This window comes from Camellia sinensis, chromosome 2, assembly GCF_055761805.1.
Source record: "Camellia sinensis isolate YWXY chromosome 2, ASM5576180v1, whole genome shotgun sequence".
NCBI lineage: Eukaryota > Viridiplantae > Streptophyta > Magnoliopsida > Ericales > Theaceae > Camellia > Camellia sinensis.
This window is the reverse complement of record NC_138962.1, coordinates 89,152,333-89,178,953: the sequence shown is the minus strand read 5'-3', so window position 1 is coordinate 89,178,953 and position 26,621 is coordinate 89,152,333. Positions and strand designations below refer to the sequence as shown.

Genomic DNA, 26,621 nt, shown 5'->3' with positions numbered 1-26,621 from the left:
ACTGCTTTGCCAGATTTCAGAGTCGCCACCTAAATATTTTGTTTTGGAAAATTTAGGAAATCCTGGCTCGTGCCTAAGGCCACATGTCCGTCATCACCAAAGTTGCTTCGGCTCGGGAACTTGGGTACGAGAGGGGAAGGTCCTGAAATGAGCACCCCCGCTCGCCCGATCAAAGATCGGCCTCTACTAACATGATATGTTATTTTTGAAAACACATGTGTTCTTATTCTGGTTTATTAACCTAACTTACTATGTGATGCGCACAACACACAAGTATAGACTAAATCGCTCAATTTGGAACAAAACATCTCATGTTTGTTTTTTGAAAATAGTTTGAAGTTACTACCCTTAAGTAGGCCAAAACGTGGATTTGCTACCCTCAAGTGGGCTTAAGAAAACATGATTTGCCACAAACAAGTGGGCTTAAAATGCACATTTTGATAAATTGTTCCAATTCAAGTAATGAAGCCTTCATCCACAGGCATTCATGCAGTTAATCACTTAACCACATAGCCTCATGGCAAACATGCTATCATGGCAGTCACTTACACACATGCAAGGATGCTAAAGCATAAACACTTACAATGTACTCCGAGCCAAAACAACAACTCGTTAGAAATCAATGCATAATCCTAACTATGTTAAGTGCCTAATGCAACACATGCAAAATGTAACTAAATGGGCTCGGCTATCTAAGATGGCATATGAATGTGACACTTGATACATGTATTCAAATAGGTATTGAATTGACAATGTAGTTCGTATGATGCGCCGAGCCCGATGCATGCAAGACAAATGAATGATGCAAACATGCAAGCATAAGGTATGCTAATTGAAATATGCCCTAATCTAACCATCGAAAGCAGTTAAATAAAAAGGAGAAAGACGTGGGCCTGGAAGACATTCACACATACACGCACACTTATTACAACATTGGCTCTCTCGACTGAGGGTCCGAATAAAATGAAAGCTAATTAGCTACGCTAATTAAGCTAACTATTACAAACCAACTAATTAACTAACTATTCTAGTTAATTAATTATTAGAAACCAAATTGAATAACTAGCTAATCTAAGCTAATTAGAATATTACAAAGCACTAAGCTAAATTAATTACAGCATAGGTAATTAACTACAACTAGCTAACAAAAGCGATAAATGGCCTCGCGGGCGAGGGAGATATACATGCTTGGTTGCGTCCTCCCGGAAATCCACCGCCTTACGCCTCTGTTTGCACTCTTTTGAACCTTTGAAAATTACACCGATTTCCATATTGCTTCTTTTTTATCTCAAGAACACCTTGAGGGCTGAAATTCCTCCTGTTGCTGCAACAGAGCACAGACAGAGGCAAGACAGTGTATTTGCAAGGACATGTATGCACTTCCACACTCCTTATCATATCTCAAGCTCAAAGGAGTATGACACTTGACTCTCGAGCCAACAACCAAGCATTTTCAATGCATGGTGGCCAAAGGATCAAGCTTGCGCAAGACTCAATGAATGCACACATAAGACTCGAAAGGCCTCCACCTTATCATGCACAATCAAGGGCGTTAGTGACCGAGAAATGTGACACGTTTTATCACTATGAGTATGAAACGTCCCACATTTCTCGTGTTTGGATTAACGTCTGATCCAAACACATGCAATGCAACACACATGCAAACAACATGCTTATCTATCAATGCTAGAGTGGCATGCACAAGGCTCTATCATGTAAGCAATTCATGCGTGGCATGTTTAGAAGCTAAGGCATCGAGACTAGCAAAGAGCACAGCACTATAGGCATACAATACTAAGCCTAAGTGACCAAACCAACCTCGGATAGAGGTTAAATATGCCAAAATAGTGGCTGAAATGTACTAAGATCAAGGCATATAACACAAGGAAAATATGCACATTTGATGGCTCGCCAACAAGGCGTGAAGACACAACTCTCAAACACATTGAAGGAGTAGAAAATGTGAGAGTGTGGCAATGACATATGCTCTGAAATTACATGCCAAGTGATGTCATATCATGCAAACAGCTCAAATAAAGCATGCCAAGAGGCTTGAAATACAAAGCTAGTCAAGGGCTTTACACTACAACCATACTAAGCAATGCTCAAATGATCTTAAGCACTCAAAACAGACCTAAGGCAGGTCAAAATGGTAGCAAAAACATGCTAGACATGTAACATAGATGGCAAGAAAGATACGCTCCCGTATTAGCTCACAAACAAGCCATAAGGGCACAACTCTTAAACACAATGAAAGAGTGATAAACATGAGAGTATGACAGAAGTTTATGCTCTAAAATTACATATCAAATGAAGCCATATCATGCATACATCACAAATATAGCATGCTAGGGGTCCCAAAGTGCAAGGCTAGTAACGTCAAATACACTATAGCTATGCAAAGCCAAGCATGCATGACCAAAACCATTCAAATCAGACCTAAAGCATGTTAAAACATAGCCAAAAATGTGTTGGAGTAGAGCATACACATGCTAGATCAATAGGCTAAAACACCAAATACACTAGGCTAATGAACAAAATTGCACTACAAGTGCAAGGAGCATGCAAGAGGTGACCAAGACAGCCAAAAATAGAGTTATGACATGGCAAATAATGGCTAAAAACTTGCTGAAATGGTGCCAATTCAAAGCACAAAGACATGCTACTTTGTAAGGCTACAAGTAGAATTTACACTATAAGTATAAGAAGCATGCAAGAGGTGACCAAGAAAGCCAAAAATAGAGTTATGGCAGGTCTGAAAAGTCACAAAAATGAGCCCAAACAAAGCCTCTAAGAAGTAGAAACACATGCTCCCTTGATGGGCCATCAACACATGCAAACAAGAGAAGAGGAGGGGAGACCACCCCCACCCATTTGGGACCTTAAAACCACTTTTCCACCACTGAAATTCCTCCGAGTTTCAGTGGTAAGAAGGCCAAAAAGAGATGATCCCAAAAACCTTAAAACATGGCAAGAAGCAAAGCAAAACAAGCCACCAAAGGGGGTAAACCACCCCTAACTCAAACAAATCCTGAAACAACCATTTTAAACACTTAAAAATAGAACTTTTTGCAGTTGAAAGCTAAGCCTAAAATAGCATGCAAAGGTGGCTAAATATGCAACCAAAACAAAGCTTTAAAGAGGGTATAACTCACCCTTGAAGAACCATAGCAAAACAACAACATCTTGAGCCAAAAACCAGCCTTTTGAAGCTCAAATATGACCTCCAAGAACCTCAGCTCAAAGATGGTGGTGTTTGGGTAGGTATTTGTGTGCAAAAAGGTGAAGAAATAACATTTTAAGGCACAAATATGGAGAGAGAGAGAGAGAGAGAGTTTTTGCTCTTAAAAATTCTGAACCCTCTCTAAAGGGGAAGCACCTTCCCTTATATAGAAATGCAAGCTAAAGCTTGCTCAAATCCCTCCCTACTGTGCCTAATAGCTGGCATAACTGGCACCAAAAATATCTACAGAAAGTGAAAAATGGCCGCCGACCACTCAAAGTGGTCGACCGACCACCTCAGGTGGTCGACAAAAGAGACACCTGGTCGACAGGGCAAAAAGGGGGTCTCCCAAGAAAGGAGAAGGTGGTGGCATGCTGCCGACCACTTGAGGTGGTTGACCGACCACCTACCCTAGCTGACCAACCACCAAAAGTGGTCCACAGGGAAGAAAGCAGGCTGGCAAGGGAGAAAAGTGGTCTACACCCCTATTTCTCCCTCCAAGCAAAAAGGGGCACCAAGGTTTGGCTTAAGACAAGCACAAAACCAAGCACAAAACCAAGAGAGTTCAGAGACTCAGGGGCAAGGTGCGCAGCCGAAAACCTCAGGGACTCCAAACGAGCGCGAACATGTGCAATCATCGAGCACTCAGACGATGACGTCCAAGTTTTAGGACGGTCAAAAATGGGGTGTCTACAGTGCCAGACACTGGGCGATCCTCTTCAGTCAGTCCCTTCATCTTCTTCGTCAGACATGCACACCACAGAGAGTCTCTCCCCTCGGTAGGTTAGCGACCTCATGCAGGGTGCTGACGCAATTCTTTTACTCGAGGAGGGGGAGTACACGACATACCTCCATACATATCTGATGCCCCCAATGACAGGTGTTCGTGTCCCTATGAGGAAAGCTGCTGACATTCCCTCGTCGAGCAGTGCCCGAGCTGCAGATGTCCCATCGACGAGCAGGGCTAGTGCATCGAGAGGTAGGGCCAGGGGGATGCCTCCCACTAGGCAGTGTGCTAGATGGCTAGATCCTCCGATAGAGCTGACAGGTTGGCGGTATGGGACGCCTTATCAGATTCCACTTGAGCCCCCATTGCTAGATCATCGATATGTCAGGGCTTCTGACTCAGCACCGGTATGCATTACAGCTTTCATTTATTACTCAGATACTTAGACATTCATTCACTGATGATTTCAACTTGCACCTGCAGCCTTCCACAGAGTATGTCGAGGGGCTACTCAAGGTGATGGCCTCCTTTGAGAGCATGAGCTTGAGGAGAGAGACCATGCTCAGCTCCCATGGGATCCAGGTAAATTTTCAATTTTTCATGCATTGCCATACTTTTGCTGATATACTGAAACTGAACACTTCATTGCATTGATTCGCTGTATGCGTAGATCACATCTGACACGACATACTGCATGCACACATCGTATTTGACTTCTACACATACTTTTCATACTGCATTTGTACTTGACAATTGCTGATAAATTTAAAATGTCTTTTCAGGTCACACCCTTCCAAACAGGACCTTCTGAGCCTTTTCGAGCAGCAAAGAGAGAGGTTTCGGCATGCGGCCGAGGGAGATGTCGGGCGCCTGCCAGACGCATTGACGAGTCCAGCGAGGAGGAGGAGGAGGCGAGTCGCCAGTCAGAGTCATTCGAGGATGGAGGCGATGCTGAGGAGGGTTCTGAGGATGGAAGCGAAGGCAGCTCTGGTTCAGATAGCGGTGCTGACGGCGATAGTGCTCCAGAGCCCGCTCGGCCGGGGAAGAGGGTGAAGAGGGCCTCTCGAGTTTGAGATAACCAGCACTGATGTAGATGTTTCTGCTTTATTTCTCTTTTTGCTTTAGTATTAGCACATTGTACAACCTTAGGCAGTTTTATTTTGTTCAAAACTTTGTACTTTTGTAAAGAGAAACCATGATGGAATGAAAATAGATTTTTGATCAAAAAGTGTTGCATTTGTATTCTAAGCATCGCATCGCATCATTTTGCACAAAAGTGAGATTGATGAAAATTGAACATTCGTGTATTGCCAAGTCAGGTAGTGAACCAACACAACAAACAAAACAACACAACTTAAAGAACAATTAGATAAACGAATTACAACAACTCGATAAGCAAAGAGCAGCAACTCGATAAACAAATCGTAACAACTTGATTATCAAAGAGCGACAACTCGATAAACAAAACTAAACAACTGATAAATGAAGCAAATTCAACAAAACGAGTAAAACCGAACAACAGAACGCATCTGAAACAGAGCAAGACACAAATCCCAGCACTTCGACCACTTCAGGAGGACTAGAGGCTACTTACTAGAGAGGAGTGGTTGTCGGCCACCTACAGTGGCTGTTGGCCACTTAATGGATGTGTCGGCCAGTTAAAGGAGCTGGGAACCTCCAGATTTTGGCCACCTGTCCTTCACTCAAAGCCTTATCTTCTATAAAGGTTCTAGCTCTATGGTTCCCTTATTCTAACTCAGTTTTTGCACCAAATGGAGGCATTTCTTGTCCAAAATCTCACAAATTGGATTACTAACTTGGATGGCTCGGAAAAGCTGAATTTTTGGGGTTTCAGAATAAATGCACTATTCACGCTGAGTCGCACCCCGCTGCGACTTCCATTCCTCCATGTCACGGCTAGGTGTTGGAATCCGGTAACTCATGTTTTTAGCTTTGGCGGACAAGAGATGTGTCCCACTTTTGAAGATTTCCAAGCTTTGATGGAGTCTTAGCGCGATGAAGAAATCTTGCCCCAATTCCGCTTTGGCCACATCCAAGCCTTAGGACGGATGTGCGGGCTCACTTTGCATGACGCTCGGTCTTTGATTCGCGATGGAGAATTGGACATCCCCAGCTTGATTCATCGGTTTTCTGATGTCGGTGATCGCGACGATCATCACTGGCAGGGTTTTCGGTGACATGCGTTTTGCTTGTGCATGTTGTTTCATTTCTTGCTTGCCCAAGGCTTTAGAGGATCTAGCGTCCATTTGCTTGAGGTTGCCCAAGGTTTAAAAGAGGGCAAGAGCTACATTGCCATGACACTAGTTGAGACACTGATGGGTTTGGATGCCTTCCATCGCCAGGAGACGACTAGATTTGCGGGGAGTCCAATACTGCTGTAGGTAATGTTTCCCACCTCTCTCACATGTGTATTCCTCACATCACTCGGCCCTCAGGCTCTGTTTTTCTCTCAAAACCCCTTTCTTCACTTTTCTCTCCTTGTACACCTCTCTATCCTTTAATCTCTCATTTTTTTTTATCCCTCCCCAGATATAGCTGATGGATAAGTTGAGGCTTGTGGACTTATGTCTAGCATATTCAGCTCGCGGCTATTTCTTCCGACAACGCTTAGTTGATGCCCCAGACGAGGGATGGTGGTGCGAATGGATGTGCAGCCTGTCCACTGTCAACATTAATCTACCGGCGATGAGTTACAACATGTCTCGCCAGCCGAGCATTCAGCTGATTGGCCTGACACACTATGTCTTTTACTTTCCATTCTGATTTCGGCGCCAGTTTGGGCACGATCAGATTTACCCGAAAGAGGGGATAGAGTACCCTGCTGCATTTCCAGTCCGAGGCGCACAGTTAGCTCGGTATGCCATAACATGGAGAACAAGAGAACTTCTGGTCCCTGTCCCTAGTTTCAGTTGTACCCTCTCTGACGAGTGCATAGCTTGGCTCGATGAAGAGGTGTAGGTTGGGCCTACTTTGGCATCAGAGGCTTCCACAAGCTCTAGGAGGGGGCGCAGGAACACTTGACTATGCCCCGAGTTTATTTGCTTTAATCAGTACTTTCAAGTTTTCTTTATGAATGTAATAAAAAACAACTTCAGTTCGTATTCAAGAGTAGGAGAACTCTGTACTGAAATCAATGCAATTAAAGGTTGTGGGTACTAAAAATTTTCTGTTTGGTCCAAAAATGGTCTAAGTTGTAAAAAGATTAATTTGAACAAAATCAACTTTTATTAAAACTTTTCAAAACCATTTTCGATATGGATCACAACTGGACACACCTGAGATCTATCACTGAGATGTACAACCCTGAATCCCAACAACTGGAAAGTTGTCCTAGTCTGAATAACACTGCACTAGAGATCACAACCGAGCTCTTGAATGAAGAAAAGACAAAGATGACCAACATGATCACATGGACAAAGTTGACTTGGAAGTGTTTATGGCTGGACTTCAGAATGAAGTTGCCTACGTATCCCAAAGATGGGAATCAAGCCTTACGTAGTTCGGTTCAGGTTCACTCGTGTATTAGCACTCTCCTTTTGCGCTCTAACTTTTGCCAAGGCTGCCCTTTCTGGGTTTTCAACCTTGCGAGCTTAGTTTTTATTTTTTCAAATTTTCTGTGCTCTAACTTTTGCCTAGGTCGCCCTTTCGGGTTTTCGGCCTAGCGAGCCACTCAGGGATAGTATTTCTTTAACTTGTCCATGTTGATCGGCTAAGAGAACTCAAGGCCATCTAAATCCATCAGAATAACAGCTACACCCGACCAGATAGACTTGATGATGTAAGGGCCAGTCCAATTGGGTCTGAACTTGCCTCTAAGGTGGTGGATGAGAGCTCGGTTGCCTTTGAGCACTAGATTCCCCTCTTTCAAATTCCTGAACTTAACCTTCTTGTTGAAAGCCCTGGACGTGATACAGTGCTTTCAGCATTCTTTTATCAAAGAGCATGAGTTCTTCGAACTTGCTTTGCTGCCAATCTGCCTCAGCTATCTGGCACTCAGCCATAACCTGTAATGATGGAACCTCAACTTTCATAGGTAGAATAGCCTCCATCCCATAAACCAAGGAATACGGAGTTGCCCCAGTAGAAGTTTGAATTGAAGTCCGGTAGCCCCAAAGAGCAAATGGCAGCTTATATGGCCAGTCCCTGTAGGTTTCCACCATCTTCTGCAGAATATGCTTGATGTTCTTGTTGGCGACCTCAACAACTCCGTTGGTTTGCGGCCGATATGTAGATGACTTGTGAAAAGCCATGTTGTACTTCGCCAACAAGTTGATCACCTCCTTCTTGAAGTGGGAACCATTATCCGAAATAATCTCATTCGGGACTCCATAGCGACAGGTAATGTTATTTTTAATGAACTTAGCAACATGCGATGTCTTCAACACCGTGTAAGATTGGGCCTCAGCCCACTTCGTGACGTAGTCTATCGCTACCATAATATACTCATGCCCGTTGGACCCCTTTGGAGTGATATCCCCAATTACATCAATCCCTCATACTGAAAAAGGCCATGGCGAAGGCATGTGGTACAGCTTCGACGGCGGAATGTTCATGCGGTTTGCATGGATCTAGCATTTGTGACATCGCTGGACAAAGCCAATACAATCCTCCTCCATGGTTGACCAATAATAACCCTGTCTAAGGATCTTCCTGGCTAGCATCACCCCGCTCATGTGTGCTCTGCACTCTCCTCTGTGGATGGCCTCCATCAGGCGCTTGGACTCTTCAGCATCAACACACAGTTTGTGCATCCCGAGATGACCTTGCTTGTATAGTTTACCCTCGCAGATGATGAATTGAGCAGCCATTCTTCGAATTGCCCTCTTATCTTTGGCATTTACCCCTGGTGGATAAGCCTCATTTTTCAAGAAGTTCCAGATGTTGTAATACCAGGGGTTTTTATCTTGTACCTCATCTATGGCAGCAATCAGCCGTAGTCCAGCACGAATTTCTGTTCAATGATGATTAGACGCATCCGGACTTCAAAAGGGATGTCTATCACAGAAGATAGAATTGCTAATGAATCAGCGAACCTGTTGTTCTCTCTTAACAGATGGGCAAAATTCAGTTTCTTAAACCGAGGAATCAGAACGTCCAAGGTTTGGTGATAAATTCTCATCTTTTCTTCTTTAACTTTCCAATCTCCTTTAGCTTGAGATACAACAAGGTTTGAGTCACCGATGACATCCAACCATTTTGCCCATAGTTCCAGGGCAGCTTCTAGTCCAGCAATACATGCCTCATACTCTGCCTCATTATTCGATACCTTGAACCGGAGTTTGAATGTTAAAGGTATACGGGAATTGTCGGGTGCTATCAGTAACACCCTTATCCCATACCCATACTGGTTTGACGCTCCGTCAAAGTACATCGTCAAAGTCTCTTCTTCGACATGCAAAATGGCCTCGTTTGGGAACAGATATTCAACTACAGAATGGCCTTGTCTAGGAACTCCGCTACCGCTTTCCCTTTCACTGATTTGTGCGTCATGCACTTCAAATCAAATTCAGAAAGCAGAAGCAACCAACGGGCTAGCCTACCCGTAAGTGCAGGCTTCTCGAAGAGATATTTGATGGGATCTAATTTCGAAACCAGTATTACAGAGTGAGCTAGCAGGTAGTGCCGTAACTTCTTGGTAGCCCATACCAAGGCCAGACAAGCCTTTTCCAGTGGAGTGCAGCGAGTCTCGTAATTCAGCATTTTCTTGCTCAGGTAGTAGATAGCTGTAGACGCGCCCGTGGGCCTCATTACAGTTCGGACTCAATTTGTGTCACGGTTCTTAATCTGAACCAAAGAGTCCAAATCTGGCAAATCGTTTTGAGAAACAGATTTTGAAAAGAAATGCCAAACATGGACTGCTTTGCCAGATACAGAGTCGCCACCTAAATATTTATTTTTGGGGGAATTTAGGAAACCCTGACTCAGTTCCAAAGGCCACGTGTCCATCATCACCAAAGTTGCCTTGGCTTGGGAGCTTGGGTACGATTGGGGAAGGTCAGCTATGAGCACCCCCTCTCGCCCGATCCGAAGATCGGCCTCTACTAACCATGATATCCAGTTTTGAAAACGTTATGTGTTCTTATTCCGGTTATTAACCTAGAATTACTATGTTATGCACACAGCAAACAAGTATAGACCAAATCGCCTAAATTGGAACAAAACATAGCATGTTTGTTTTGAAAATGGTTTGCTACTCGCAAGTAGGCTAAAATGCAGGTTTTGCCACCCTCAAGTGGGCTTTTAGAAAAGATGGTTTTGCCACTATCTAGTGGGCTTAAAATTCACAGTTTTAATGCGTTATCCCAATTTAAGCAATTCGACCTCCATCCACAGGCATTCAAGCAGTTATATCACATAAGCAGCTAGCCTCATGGTAATCATGCAATTATGGCAACACTCACACGCATGCGGCATGCTAAAGCATAAAAGCTCACCTAGTACTCCAAGCCAAAACAGAAACCAATTAGTAATCACATGCATGATCCTAGTTCATATTTGAAATGGCTAATGCAACACATGCAAAGATGCAATCCAAACAGGCTCGGCTATCCTAAACATGGCATGTGAAATGCTGCAACTAACAAATACTCAACTTGGATTTGAAATACGAGTGCAGTTAGCATGATATACCGAGCCTGGTGCATGTAAGACAAATGTATGGATGCACGCATGCTAAGCATAAGGTATGCTAATTTAAATATGCCCCAGTCTACCATCATAAGCGGGCAAATAAAAGGGAAGAAAGACGTGGGGTTGGAAGACATACACACACTCACGCACACTTATCACACAATTGCCCTCACTCGGAGGGTCCGAAAGAATAATACAGTCCGAATAACAAATCAACTATCCTAGCTAATTAATTATTACAGACCCTTAATTAATTAACAAAATAAATGCAGAAAGAAGGTGGTCGCAGCCGTGCCTCGGAATGCGCAAATGATGCATGTTTGACTCGTCTTGCCCGGAAACTCGCTGCCATAGCACTACTGCCTCTGTTTACACTGCCCTAGCTCCTCTGAAGACTGCACAAGTCTTGGAATAGGTTCTCTGCACACTTTGGAGCACCACCGGCTAGGAGGAATGGTCACCGGCCGCGGGGAATGATCACCGACTGCATTTTGATATATCGGCTGCAAATTACTGGTCGGTCGGCACTATATGTAGCCGACCGGCCAAAACTTCCTGCAGAACCTGCAATTGACAGCAGCAAAGGGCAAGCAGCGTATGGCATGGAATTTGCAAAGCAATGTATGCATGGCCACTCTCCCAATCATGTAATGGACTCAAGAGAGTATGCCCCTCGACCCTCGGGCCATCAATTATGCCTGATGGCCTAAGAGGCCAAGTTTTGCAACTTCGATATCAAATGAAATGCAAGCACAAAACACATCAAAGGGCCCCAACTCCTATCATGATTGATCAAGAGGCAAGGGATGCATGCTCAATGAAATGCAACCTAGGCATGGAGGCTAAGTATGCAACATGAACATGCAAATGAGCAATGTATACTAGGCGCGCAACCTAAACATGTAAGCAAACATGGCATGCAACAACATGCGATGATGGACTTAAACTAACATGGATAGCTCGCAAGCATGCCAAAATTAGTGGCCATTAGATGAAAATGAGACACTCAAAATGCGTGTACGCATGCACGCAAACCGAGGACCAAACCTAAGGCATAGATGCCACTCTAACAAGGCATGGCAAGGCACAAAATATGGCATACAAACATGCAAGTTTCAGCACTGAAATGTGATGCAAAATGATCCCGAAACATGGAAACATGGCACCCGATGCATGGAATGGCCCCGGAACACAAAACTAGGCATATGCATTGGCCTATAGCTATACAAAACATGCATTATTTTATCATGAAGAATGAAGACAGATGCAAGAAAGTCCCAAAACATGCATATTTCCAGTTTATGACAAGCCTAAAAAATGAACACAAATAGGGCTAATCTATCATGCAAAAATGGCCCTGAAGGAGAGGTTAAACACAAAGGGACAGAATCTGGCCCCAAATGGAAAATATCCCTTCAACAAAGTTTAAGAGGGGCTCAAAAAAAGACACTTTACAGTTCACATCAAGCCACGAAAATAATCACAAACAAGGCCAAACTATCATGCAAGAAAAGGCCTAAAAGAGGGGTAAAGAGACAAGTTGTAGCTTCTGTTCTCAAACAGAGGAGAGCCCTTCAACAATGTTGAAGAGGGGTTCAAAATAAGATATTTCACAGTTTATGTCAAAGTCCAAAACAACTCACAAGTAAGCCTAAAATACTATGCAAAAATTGGCTTAAAAGAGAGACAAAGAGGCAAGTGGTAGTAGGAGACCTCAAACAGTAGGAGGTCCTTGATCAAACATGAAAAGGGGCTCAAAATATGACTATTTCCAGTTTGGGTAGGAGCCCAAAAATGTAAGCAAAAGGGGCTAAGATATCATGCAAGATAGAGCTTCAAAGAGGGAGAAGAGGACTTACCCTTGTAGCACAGCAATGCAACAGCTTTTTGTCCCAAAAATCAGTCCCTTAGCCTCTGAAAATGATCTCCAAGAACCTCTAAGCAATGGTGGAAGTGTGTGGTTGTGAGATGGTGTGTAAAGGGCCAAGAGTAATGGACTTTTGAGCTTTGGAGAAGAGAGCTATGGAGGAAGAAGGGTGTATCTATCAGATATATATGTATATCTCTGGTTTTTTTGCTCAACCCATCAACCCTTAACAATGGAGGAGGAGAGGCCCTTAAATAGGCAAAGGGAAATGGTTTAAGCTTCTCAAAGAAGCTAAGTGAAAGGGGCAAAGGGGGCAAAGGAGGGCCAAGGCTTCTTATGGAAGCTAGGACAGCTGGTAAGCTTCTTGAGGAAGCCAAGATAAGGGGTCAAGGCTTCCTCAAGAAGCCTTGAGCAAAGGGTGCAAAAAAAGGGGTCAAGGGCTCAAAACAACCACCTATGTGTATGGGGGGATGGGTTTATGCATCCCAGCTGGCACAGCTGGCATGCACCATGCCTGGAAGGTGCAAAAAGGTCAAACCGGCCAGAAAAGGAGGTCGTCGGCCAAAATAAATGGCCAGTCGGCACAATAAATTGCCGGTCGGCTAAATAGATTGCCGATAGATGCTGCCAAGGTCAACAAGTGGCCAGTGGGTGTCCAAATTGAAACCCCAGAAGTTAGCTTTCCAATGCCGCAAACCTTGCATTAAAATTTCTCTTGTGCAAAAAGTTATGCCCTTTTTGGTGAAGCCGCGCAGATTCGATCCAACCGGGATGATGCCCAACTTCAACCAACCATATCTCCCCCACCCAGACTTGGCTTTAGGAGATTCTTGAGTGCAAAACGAAGCCTCGAAAGTAAGCTTTCCAACGGTGGTGGCCTCATAGCTAAAATCCAAGTATGCAGATGAATAAGCCTGATTCAGCGAGGGTCGCTCGACTCTCTTCTACCCGGATCCTTGCCGAACTTCTTCTCCAACTTGTTTTCTCCCCTCTTCTCCTCTTTTCTTCAACTTCAAACCCCTAAGTAAGGTGTTTTGAAAGATTTTTCAAAGATTTCATCTCTCTTTCATTAATTTCCACTTTGTCCTTGCTCGGTTTATCGAAAAGCGCATTATTTGACAAAATGTGAGTCTCAGAGCATCGTAGGAATTTTATTTCAAAAATATTTTGAAAGAGAGGGTTTTAAAGTCTAAAAACCATCCAAAATAGCTTTGGTCCAAGATGGGGTGTGAAGTTGAGATTTGGCTCTCTCTTTGCCGAAGAAATTGAACTTTTGCCTTGCACACCTTTCTCCGCCAAGTAAACCATCAGTAACGCCCAAGTCTTAAGGGCGGTCAAAAATGGGGTGTCTACAGTTGCCCCTCTTTGACAGAATTCATGAGTCATGAAATGACATGAGTGAATGTCAAAGCCCAGAGACGACCCATTTTTGATGAGGCCGAAGACTTGGACAAACAAACAAAATACAAATGAATGAATGGTTGTGCCCGCAGGCTGCCTACGTATCCCTTTGCAAGGAATCAAACCAGCGTAGTTCAGGGGTAGGATGCAAATGATATACAGGAAGATTTTGATAATTGGACTTATACGCTACGCGATGCCGGCTTGTAATTGGACTTATACGCTTTCGCGAAGCCGGTTTGATAAGACAATGCAAGTGGAATGTGCGTGACAACGCAAGTGAAGAGGTGTGCATGACAATGCAACCTAAGATGAATTCCAAACACATTGAAATCGTGTAGGGAAATGGGACAGGGAGAAACATAGGGACATATCCCGGTGTTTCGGAATGGTGTGAGCTTTGGAACGTATTCCGAACGCTTTTAACCTAAGAGGGAGAGACATAGGGACGTATCCTGAGGATTAGGGACGTATCCCAAGGATTAGGGACGTATCCCAAAGGTTAGGGACGTATCCCAAAGGTTTAGGGACGTATCCCAAAGATTAGGGACGTATCCCGGTGTTTCGGAGAGGAGGAGAAACATAGGGACGTATCCCGGTGTTTCGGCGAGAAAGAGAAACATAGGGACGTATCCCGTTGCTTCGGGATGGAAAGAGAAACATAGGGACGTATCCTGTTGTTTCGGAATGGAAAGAGAAACATAGGGACGTATCCCGTTGTTTCGGAATGGAAGAAGAAACATAGGGACGTATCCCGGCCTCAACCTCTTTATGGATCATATCATGTAAGATTGTGGTTGCGGCCCGTTGATACGTAGCCCCAGCATTCTTCAATCCAAACGGCATTAGCCTATAGCAGTAGGTTCCCCACGGGTGGTGAAAGCAGTTTTCTCTCTGTCTTCGGGTGCCATCAAAATCTGATTGTAGCTTGAAAACCCATCCATGAACAAGAGCAGCGCATGTCCAGCAGTGAAGTCCACTAATTCGTCGATATGCGGTAGAGGAAAGTCGTCCTTTGGACTGGCTTTGTTCAAATCCCTGAAGTCCACACATACCCGAATTCTACCATCCTTCTTCGGCACTGGAACTATATTGGCCAACCAAGTAGGGTATTTAGATACCAACAAGAACCCTGCGTCAATCTGTTTGGTGACCTCTTCTTTGATCTTTAGAGCCCAGTCCGAGACGGATCCTTCGGAGCTTCTGCTTGACAGGTCGGGCCTCTAGGTCAAGAGGGATGCAGTGCTGTACAATCTCAGGATCGATTCTAGGCATGTCTTCGTAGGACCACGCGAAAACATCTTTGAAATCTTTTAATAAAGCAACTAAGCGCTCGCGTTCCTCAGAAGACAACGTGGACACAATTTGGACCAGCCACGGATCCTTCTCAGTACCAACGTTAATTGAGGTGATTTCATTAACCAAAGGTTTGCCAAACCATTCCTGCTCTTGATCAATCAAACGCTTTAAAACCGAAGGAATTTCTTTCTCGTCGTTTTCATCAAAATTTTGAAAATCCTGATTAATGCAATAAACTAAAGGCACAGAAAACTACTCAGAATCCACAGCTGTACAGTTCTTATTGATAACATCCAGTCCGTTTGATCCTTCGGTTATAACAAACTCAAAGGAAAAAGAAAAAGACGACCTGGACAGGACAGTGGCATCTTGGTTATCACCCCCAGGAATACCTGACAGACTCAGAAAAGCTAGAATCTGATTCCGACTCCACAGACTCTGTGGAATCAGATTCCGACTCACTTCCTGACCCTGAACTGCTCGATAAAAATCCCTACTCGTATTGCCAGACGAGGGAGGGTGCGATGGATGTATCGAGAATACCAAAGGTGGGCCCACAACCGCTTCAACCTCGATCATGGAAACTGAGAAGTTATCCCCCACGTACTCCGGTACGATCTGAGGATCTAAGAAGAGACAAGCCAGTGCTACCCCCTTCTCCATTTATGTGCTCTTGGACTCTTCTTCCTTGCACTGCTTAGCCTCAGCTGGTGGGTCTGTCTGTTCTTCGGCAACTTCATCCTTAGACAACTGAAGGTCAAAAAAGATCTCGAAGTCGGGTAAGCGCCACTTCTCTAAATTCAACCAGGGCTCCGGAAAGTCGCAAAACGAGAAGTCTTCCCCCTCCTAGACAAAGCGTCCTTTTAGGGTCCCCTGGATAGGTCGGTGCACCAACTCATAGTGCTTCCCAGCTTGCTTTGCTCTGGCTCTTCCGGCCATCTCTCTTCCTTTCCTCGCCCAATCTTCTTTGGTAGGCAAATAACCTAAGCCAAAGGTATATGGGTTATGTGGCACTTCGGCCAATGCTGCGACGCCTTTCCGGCCACTTCACCCTAATCCCGTCCTGGGCATGTGTTGAAGCTTGTTCATAAGGTAGACAGACTGTGCACTGACGAATAGCCCCTCATCAACAGCTAGTATATCTTGTACAACCCGGGCCTCAGCTAGGGTGAATCCTGACAAAAATACATCCTCCGTGCCATGCTCAATCTCCAGAACTGGTGTAGAAACCTCTGGCAGGGAATGTATTGAAGAATTTCCAAAAACGATTGCTACCCTCTTCTCATCGGGGTACTTCAGCATCTGGTGTAGGGTGGAAGAGACAGCCTTCACTTGGTGCGGCCATGGCCGCCCAAGGAGTAAATTGAAGGTGGCTGGAACATCCAAGACATGGAAGTTAATGTCCTGTTGCCCCGGGCCAATCTGAGCCTTAATCTGTAGGGTCCCCATCACCTCCCAGCTGGTATTATCATAGGCCCATATTACCTGGGCTATAGGCACGAAATCCACGGGCTTCAACCCGATAGCATATGCTGTTCTCGACGGACATACATTGATTGTAGATCCTGTGTCGACTAGGACCACCGGTATCCATTTCTCTCTACACTCCACAGAGATATAGAGCGGCTTGTTATGATCAGAGCCCTCCGGCGATAGTTTTTTGTCGGTGAAGGTCAAAGTTGGGGAAGCTCCGCCTGGAAACACTAATCCCACCAACTACTCAGGAGTTGTATTGATTGAATGCTTGGCCCTATCCATGGCAATAAGGACGGCCTGTCTGTGAACCCTCGAGGGCATAAGCAGTCCCTAGATGGAGATGTCTGCTTGGATTTTCTGAAGCTGCTTCAGTACAACCTCCTCCTCCAGCAGTTTTTCCTTCTGCCTCTCTACTTCTTTGTCCTAAAGCGGATGCCTCTGGCTAATCCAAATGTGGGCGCTTGAAGTACCGCCCACTCCTGGTCATATGGTCGACCTCCTCAATATACCAGGTGTCATCTGGTTGGTTCTGCCCCCGGTCCTCGTCAGTGTAGGCAAGACGTAAGTCGTCGTCTTCCCACCATATCCCATCGGCAACCGACAGACAGCTGTCCGATTCTGCTGTAGTTGCTCTTGTGCTCATAGCACATTCTGTCCCTGCAGGGGCCTTGGCTTTTCTAGCCCTATCTTCATTCTCGATTCTCTCTTGTTCAACATGCCTCAGCGTATCTTCCTACTTTGTGTTCATTGCACACAAACTGCCCAAGTCCCGAGCAAAATTCTTCTCACCAGTGCTCTCCGGTGATTCCTCCTGATTCTTGGCCATTCCGGCCACTGCTGATGTTCCCATTTCTGATGATCCCTGTTCTGGCTGAGATTCTTCAACAACATTTGGCTGGTCACTGAGCCACCACGTATTCTCTGCCGATCCATCCAAGTCGAACCAGTTGATGTTCACATCCCCTGATTCCTGCTCTTCAAAGAACTGCAGATTTGCAATGTCCTCTTCCAGCTCTGCTAGGTCATCTAGCCCCTGACTAGGTCCATTCTCCTAGACCACACTGATTTCTGCCCCAGCTGGCAACTCTACCCTCGGCTTAGCCTGGCCTATCGACACAATATAACCACACGGGTTGTATACCTTCTCAGCAAAGCTCTTAGATCCCTTAGGCTCTGAGTCATTATTCCCATCTTCCTCCAAAGTCAACCCAGTTCTGTCTTCGACAGTCACCACCACCGGTTCAAGTTAGGTTTGGGAGGTGCTCAACATGCACAAGTCCGTGCTGTCTGGGATGAACACCTCAGGCTTGGATAGGTGGGAGGGTGTGATGTATATACTAGGGTCATATGGGATGGCCGTTGTTTGGATCAGGTTAATGTGCTTGGGCGGTGAAGCTTCGTTATGTGGTGGGAGTGGGTTGATGGTGACATTTGGTTTGTCGGGAGGTGAAATCACCATGTTGTCAATGAGACCTTGAATCTCATGACGTAGTCGAAAGTAGAAGTCGGCGTCGTGACCTTGCTGTTGATGGAATGCACAGTATTTAGTCGGGTCATGCTTTGGAGGGAGAGGATCGGGTAACGGCCATTGTTCTAACGGTTTCAGATGCCCTTTCCTGAGTAGGACCCCTAGAGCTTTAGACAAAGGCATATAAAGTGGGGTAAAAACCCTCTTGCCTTGGGGTGGATAGTTTGCTAGTTTAAAGGTGGTTCTGGATGTACCGGTGAAAGGTGTGGCTATTTTTGGGGTGGTTGTGGTGACCATGCCCATATCAGAAGTTCTTGCAGCTGCACTACTACTGGAAGCTACATTCGAACCGCGAGTAAACGCCCTCTTGGGTTGCTCTCTCTTGTGGTCAATCAGACCTTGCAGCATCCTCAATCTGTACCCCAATCTCGTGTAAGTCCGCAAAGGTGGGAAGGGGTAAGACGATCATTTTCTGCATCAGCTTGGGTTGGAGGTTGCGCACAACCATCCTTATCTGATCCTTCTCGAGTGGCCGAGTTGTCATTATGGAGGCCTTAGCCCTCCATCGAGTAACAAAGTCAGAAAATCCTTCCTTCGGTTCTTGCCTGGTCACTTCAAGATCATGGGTCGTGACCTCGATCTGGGTGTTGTATGAATATTGTACGACGAAGGCCTCGGCCATCTCCTCCCAACTTCTTTTCACTGAGTCCTCCAGCTTAGCGTACCAGATGGCCGCAATACCCGATAGGGTCCGGCCGAAGAGAAAAAGCTTTTGCAATCTGGAGAGACCCATTGGCCTTAGGATATCCGAGAGCAACCGCAGATGCCATGGGATCCCCAGAACCGTCAAAACGGTCTATATGTGGCATCTTGAACCGGTCCGGCAAAGTCACCGTCAAATCGGTGTATCCATCCTTTATGTTCGGAATGGAATTCACACCTTGAGTCCTTTTAAATAGCTTTTCAAGCTTATTGACCTTCAAAGCAGTGAGATCAACCTCAAATTCGAATGGCGTGTCCACTGGATTAGCCGATGCTTTAGACATCTGAGGTGGGATTGGCGGTGGGACTGGCCCTGTCGGAACGTCCGTATTTTCCTGAACGTTTGCTGTTTCCCTAAATGTTGGAACTCTAAGTGTAGGTGGGGGTGGGGGTGGGGGTGGGGGTGGATGCGAAGCAGATGCTCCGGCTTGTTGTGGTTGCTGCTGTTGCTGAAGCTTGGCAATCAGCTCTGCCTGTTGAGCTACTACTTCTGCTTAACGTGCAGTAACCTCGGCCTGACGGGCAGCATCCCGCTGCATGGCTTGCATGGTCTCTTGGAGTTGACGCATCATGTCCTCCATACCTGCCACTAGGTGCTGATCTAACTGAATAGGTGTATCTCCCTCTGTGGTAGAAACGGAAACCTCAGCCCGACTACTCACTGGTGGGGTGGACAATGATTGCTGAACCAACGACTGCTGTACTGATATTCCCTGCCTAATTGCCCCCTGCCTTGTAACCGGGGGTAATGAAAAGAACACTGCTTGTCCGTCAACTATATCCTCAGATCGATGAAGCCTTCTACCTCTAACCTAGAGTGCTTTGGGGGAAACTGCCTTTTCGCAAGCAATGATGCTATATTACATTGCAAAAAGATAAATAAAGCAAAATAAGGAAACAACAATCGAAAAAACGGACCGCATTTTGGCTAAAAATAAAGACAACACACAGTTGGCATTGTAAGCTGAACACACTGTTCTCAACACTGATCACTGCCCCCAAATCACTGCCTCAAATCTGATACCCCCAAATACTGATGTCCTCAAACTGATACTTAGACTTACAAACTGATACATGCATTCCTGTAGAGACACACTCTAAAAGTACATAGCAAGCAAGTGAGAGCCAAAACACCCCTATGGAGGGGTAGGGTTTCCCTGTTCTATCATGTCAGGAGCTAGGGTTTCACTACGCATGCATGCGGTTTCAAACAACCTACATTCGGGTAAGCAACCTGTCCTAGTTTGGAATGGTCTCTACGGCTTCTGATATGCACTAGGTCGAATGGTAAAAAATGGTGCCTCGGTAAAAACTGAGGTTTGTGTTCCCATCGTGGTAGAGCCTGTAACCAGTCAGCCTTATGGCATGCTTTTCCAAGCAAGCCTTCGGCAAACCGTTCAGGAATAACAGATGGCAAACATGGTGTCCTAGGCGCACCAATGCAAAGAAACACATAAGTGTAAACAAAACAACATATCATGATGTTCGAGTCAAGTTCTCTAAATCCCCAGTAGAGTCGTCAAAAACTGTAGCTTGACTTTTTCGTGCCCCCTTTTGGAGAGCTCGAATTGGTCCTACAGTTCGGGCTCTTGTCACGGTTCTGAATCTAATCTCACAAAGCGCAATGTATGACTGATAAATCACCAAAGAGTCCAAATCCGACAATTGGTTTTGAAAAATCAATTTTGAATCAAAAAGCGCCAAACATGGACTGCTTTGCCAGATTTCAGAGTTGCCACCTAAATATTTTGTTTTGGGAAATTTAGAAAACCCTGACTCGTGCCAAAGGCCACGTGTTCGTTATCTCCAAAGTTGCCTCGGCTCGGGAACTTGGGTACGAGAGGGGAAGGTCCTGAAATGAGCACCCCCGCTCGCCCGATCAAACATCGGCCTCTACTAACATGATATGTTATTTTTGAAAACACATGCGTTCTTATTCCAGTTTATTGGCTAACTTACTATGTGATGCGCACAGCATACAAATATAGACTCAATCACTCAAGTTGGAACAAAACATCTCATGTTTGTTTTTTGAAAAGTGGTTTGAAGTTGCTACCCTCAAGTAGGCTAAAGTGCGGATTTGCCACCAAACAAGGTGGGCTTAAAACATGATGATTTGCCACTTCAAGTGGGCTTAAAACTCACATTTTGACTGAATTGTTCCAATTCAAGCAATGAAGCCTTCATCCACAGGCATTCATACAGTTATAGCAGTTAAGCAAATAGCCTCATAGCAAGCATGCTTTCATGGTAGTCACTTACACACATGCAATATGCTAAAGCGTAACCACTTACAGTGTACTCCGAGCCAAAACAGAAAACTTGTTAGAAATCAATGCATGATCCTAGCTATGTTAAATGCCTAATGCAACACATGCAAAAATGTAACTAACTAGGCTCGGCTATCTAAGATGGCATATGAATGCAACACTCGATAACATGCTTTGAAACATGTATTCAAGAAAGTGTATTGAAATACGATGCAGTTTGAATGATGCGCCGAGCCCGGTGCATGCAAGACAAATGAATGATGCAAACATGCAAGCATAAGGATGCTAATCAAAACGTGCCCTAAAACTAACCATCGAAAGCTGATAAGTAAAAGGGAGAAAGAAATGGGGTTGGAAGACATGCACACACACACGCACCCTTATTACAACATTCTGCCCTCTCGTAGGAGGGTCCGAATGAAATGAAAGCTAACTAGCTACGCTAATTAAGCTAACTATTACAAATCACAACTATTTAACTAATTAGTTAACTAATTACAAACACAAATGAATAGCTAAACACATTAACTATTTAAGTACAGAATCAATGAGTTAACCGTCTAAGCAAAGCAGTTAAAAGGAGCCTCGGGGCGAGGAATGTATGCATGCTCGGTTGCTTGCTCCTGAAATCCCGTCGCCTTGCCACCGGTTGCCTCTATTTGCATTTGCTTTGATTCCTGAACACTGAACCAATTCCCAGACTGCTTATGCTCCAGGACCAGAATCACTTTGAACCATCTTCAAGCTGGTGGGCTGTCGGCCACCAGGGGAGGCTATAGGCCACTTGTCGACCACTTAAGGAGGCTGTAGGCCACTTAAAGTGGTCGGTCGGCCAGTTTCTCTGGCCGGTCGGCCAGTTACTTCTGCACACTTCCATTTTGTAGCAAATAGAGTTCAACAAGGCAAATCAAGGCATTTGCAGGGTATGTGTGTACAACCACCCTCCTTATCATTTCTCAAGCTCAAAGGAGTATGGTGCTCGACTCTCAGGCCACCAACTGAGCATCGCAATGCACAATGGCCGAGAAGCCCAGTTTGTACAAGTTAATGAATGCACAAGTAACACACAAGACTCAAGAGGCCTCCACCCTATCATGCACAATCAAGGGGGACAGTGACTAAGAAATGAGGCATGTTTCATCATTTCATGTATGAAACGCCCCTCGTTTCTCGTGTTTGGATTAACGTCCGATCCAAACACAATGCAATGCAACACATATGCAAACAACATGCTTATCTACCAATGCTAGAGTGGCATGCACAAGGCTCTATCATGCAAGCAATGTATGCAAGACATGTTAAGGGGCCAAGAGCACTAAAGCAAGTGAAGGACGTTACACATGAGGCATGAACTATCAATCTCAAATGGTCAAACCAACTATGGACAGAACAGTGGCAAAATCATGCCAGAAATGAAGCACCAAAAGCTACAACAACATGCTCATGCATTGGCTCGCAAGCTAGGCATTAAACACAACTCTCAAACACAATCAAAGAGTGATATGCATGAGAATATGGCAAGGCTATATGCACTGAAATAACATGTTAAATGGTGCCATATCACATAAAAACCGCAAACAAGGCATGCTAGAAGTCTCAAAGCATAAGGCTAGCAAAGAGCACTACTCAAGAGGCATGCAATACATAGCCTAAATGACCAAACCAGCTTTGGACAGAGCTTAACCGTGCCAAAACAAAGGCCAAAACATGCTGAAACGATAGCCCAAAAGCTTAGACAAACATGCATGCAAGTTGGCTTACAAGTGAAGCATAAGGCTTAACCCTCAAACACAACAAAAGGGTGATAAATGCAAGAATATGACAGAGGTATATGGTCTGAAATAACATGCCAAATGATGCCATGCCATGGAAAAAGCTCAAATATGACATGCTAGAGGTCTCAAAGTGCAAGACTAGCAAAGCCAAATGCACTATAGCCATGCAAAGCCAACCATGCATGACCAAAACCACTCAAATCAGACCTAGAGCATGCTAAAACATAGCAAAAAATGTGCTGGTGTAGAGCATACACATGCTAGATCAATTAAGCTAAAACACCAAATACACTAGGCTAGTGAACAAAATTGCACTGCAAGTGCAAGAAGCATGCAAGAGGCAGCCAAACCAATCAAAAACAGAATGGAAAATCAGTGGCAACAACATGCTGAGATAGAGCTAACATGAGCTAGAATGAGAGGCATAAAGCATGATGCATGTTAGGCCAACAAGTAGGATTGCACTACAAGTGTAAGATGCAAGAAACCAATGATCAAACCAACCCAAAACAGAGCTATGGCAAGTTCAAAAAGTCACAAAAACATGCTTGGACTAAGCTAGCAAATGAGAGAAATACATGCTCATGTATTAGGCCACCAACACAAGGCATAGAGGCACAACTTTTAAACACAATAAAAGAGTGATAAACATGAGAGTATGGCAGAAGTTTATGCTCTGAATTTACATACCAAATGATGCTATATCACACAAATGTCATAAGTAAGGCATGCTAGGGGTCTCAAAACACAAGACTAGCAAAGGCCACTGCACTATGGCCGTACACGGCAAGCCTCAAAGGGCCAAGATCATTCCAGACAAAGTTTAAGCAGGTCAAAACAAGGCTAAGAACTTGCTGGAGTAGAGCTAAAACAAGCTAGAATAGCAAGCTATCAAGACACTAGGAGAGGGGATGACCCTCTCTTATTTGGGGCCTCAAAACACACTTTCCACCATTGAAATTCCTCTGGAATTCAGTGGTTAAAAGGCCAAGAAAAGGCGATCTCAAAGGTCTTAAGAAATGGCACAAAGCAAAGCAAAACAAGCCACCAAAGGGGGTAGACTACCCCTAACTCAAACAAAGCCTCAAACAACCATTTTAAACACTTAAAAACAAAGCTTTAGAGCATGCAAGGATGGCCAAATACTTAAGCAAAATAAAGCTTAAAGAGGGTAACTACTCACCCTTGAAGAACCACAGCAAAATAGTAACTTATGAGGTAAAAATCAGCTTTTTAGAACCCAAGTATGACCTCTAAGAACCTCAGCTCAATGATGGTGGTGCTTTACTAGGTGTTTGTGTGCAAAAGTATGAAAAAACAACACTTTTGATTCAATATAGCACAAATATAGAGAGAGAGGGAGAATTCTAGTGAGAGAGGGATATCTTTAGCTCTCTAAAAATCTGAACTTCTGGAAAGGGAGAGGGGCCTTCCCTCTTATAGAATTCCAAGCCTCAAGCTTGTTTGACAAGCTAGAAGCTTGGTGTAATCCCTCTATACACGTGTATGGAGGATGCCTTCTGTGCCCAACAGTTGGCACAGCTGGCAATAAAAATATCTAAAAAAGCAAGAAAATTTCCACTGGCCTACTGGCCACCTAAAGTGGCCTACAGGAGGGACAAGTGGCCTACAAGAGCCAAAAGTGGCCGACAGCCTCTCCCCTCCCTCTAGGCAATGGGGAACAAGGTATGGCACAAAAAAAAACCAAAAGGAAGAGAGCTAAGAGGCCACAAGATAAGGCACGCAGCCGAAAGCTTTCGAAACTAGCCTACCGGCCACCGCAAGTGGCCTACAAGAGAGAAAAGTAGCCTACAGCTACAAAAAGTAGCCTACAGGCCTCTCTCTCTCTCTCCAGGCAAAGGCACCAAGGTAAGGGTCCAAAAACAAACCAAGAAGAAGAGAGTTAAGAGACCCCGAGACAAGGCGCTCAGCCGAAAGCCCCGGAAACTCAAAACGAGCACAGACATGCGTAATCACCGAGTGCACAAATGATGACGTCTGAGTCTTAAGGTCGGTCAAAAATGGAGTGTCTACACTATGGTGTACAACTCAGTAAAAAAAAACGTCCTCATTAGCACACGTAGGTTGGGAGTGGGAGTGAAAAACGCCTTAAACTTAGTCGCAAAAGGCCATTCGGGGAGCAAAAATGAAAAGCAACCCTCGAACCACTCTACGGATGTCACGGGTAGCTTTCTTGTGACAAATAGGACTTGCAGGGATAGACGGGATGTAATTAGCACACGTAGGTTGGGAGTTGGAGTGAAAAACGCCTTGAACTTTGTCGAAAAAGGCCATTCGGGGGGAGAAAATGCAAAGCAACCCCCGAACCACTCTATGGATGTCACGGGTAGCTTCCTCATAACAAATAGGACATGTGGGGACATATAGGATGTAATTAGCATACGTAGGTTGGGAGTTGGAGTGAAAAACGCCTTGAACTTAGTTGAAAAAGGCTGTTGGGGGGCTAAAATGCAAAGTAGCCCCCGAACCACTCTATGAATGTCACGGGTAGCTTCCTCATGACAAATAGGACCTGTGAGGACAGACATGATGTAATTAGCACATGTGGGTTGGGAGTTGGAGTGAAAAAAGCCTTGAACTTAATCAAAAAAGGTCATTTTGGGAGCAAAAATGCAAAGCAACCCCCAAACCTGAACCACTCTATGGATGTCACGGGTAGCTTTCTCGTGACTAATAGGACTTGTGGGGACAGACGAGATGTTTGGGAGTTGGAGTGAAAGACCCTTTGAACTTTGTCGAAAAAGGCCATTTGGGTGGCGAAAATGAAAAGCAGCCATTGAATCACTCTATGGATGTCACTGGTAGCTTCCTCATGACAAATAGGACCTATGGGGACGGATTAGCATACATAGGTTGGGAGTTGGAGTGAGAAACGCCTTGTACTTTGTCGAAAAAGGTTATTCGGGGGGCGAAAATGAAAAGCATCTCCTGAAACACTCTATGGATGCCACAGGTAGCTTCCTTGTGACAAATAAGACCTGTGGGGATAGACGAGATGTAATTAGCACACGTAGGTTGGTAGTTGGTGTGAAAAATGCCTGAAACTTAGTCAAAAAAGGCCGTTTGGGGGGCGAAAATGCAAACTAGCCCCCGAACCACTCTATGGATGTCACGAGTAGCTTCCTTGTGACAAATAGGACCTGTGGGGATAGGTGGGATGTAATTAGCACACGTAGGTTGAGAGTTTGAGTGAAAAATGCCTTGAATTTAGTTGAAAAAGGTCGTTCGGGGGGTAAAAATGCAAAGCAGCCCCCGAACTAGAAGTCTAAAGACATAGAATAGAATACAAAACAAAACACATGAAATTATTATCACCATACACATCCCTCCAAGATTTATTTTTAATTGATCTTGGTTCTTTAGTTTACATGGGATGGATGGACATAGTGACTGATGAGAATGATCATGTATATGGGTTCATTTTTAAGATTTTAGGTCCCTTGATTCATCTGATCAGGTGGTTTGGATTGACTAATCAATGGCTATATTTTTGAATTGTCACAGCTTGTATGTAATAGGCAAAAAAAACATTTACTGAACAAGTCATTTCTGTAAATGTCACAACCAAACAGGGTCCTAAAGAACCAAAATGAAGAGAAGCATACCATTGATGTAGGCCCAATCTAACCTTAATGTTTACCTTTAATCATCTTCTAGTTTGACAAATAAGCATTGCCAAGT

The 26,621-nt window shown here is 44.6% G+C and overlaps 1 protein-coding gene across 1 annotated transcript; it reads left to right on the top strand.

Annotated features, from left to right (window-relative positions):
- Window positions 1–863: 863 nt before the first annotated feature.
- Window positions 864–5,138, top strand: LOC145820181 (uncharacterized). Its single transcript, XM_082915053.1, has 3 exons — window positions 864–4,357; window positions 4,434–4,532; window positions 4,733–5,138. The coding sequence occupies exons 1-3, from the start codon at window positions 4,019–4,021 to the stop codon at window positions 5,021–5,023; spliced, it is 729 nt and encodes a 242-aa protein (XP_082771179.1). The 5' UTR covers window positions 864–4,018; the 3' UTR covers window positions 5,024–5,138.
- The last annotated feature ends 21,483 nt before the right edge of the window (window positions 5,139–26,621 follow it).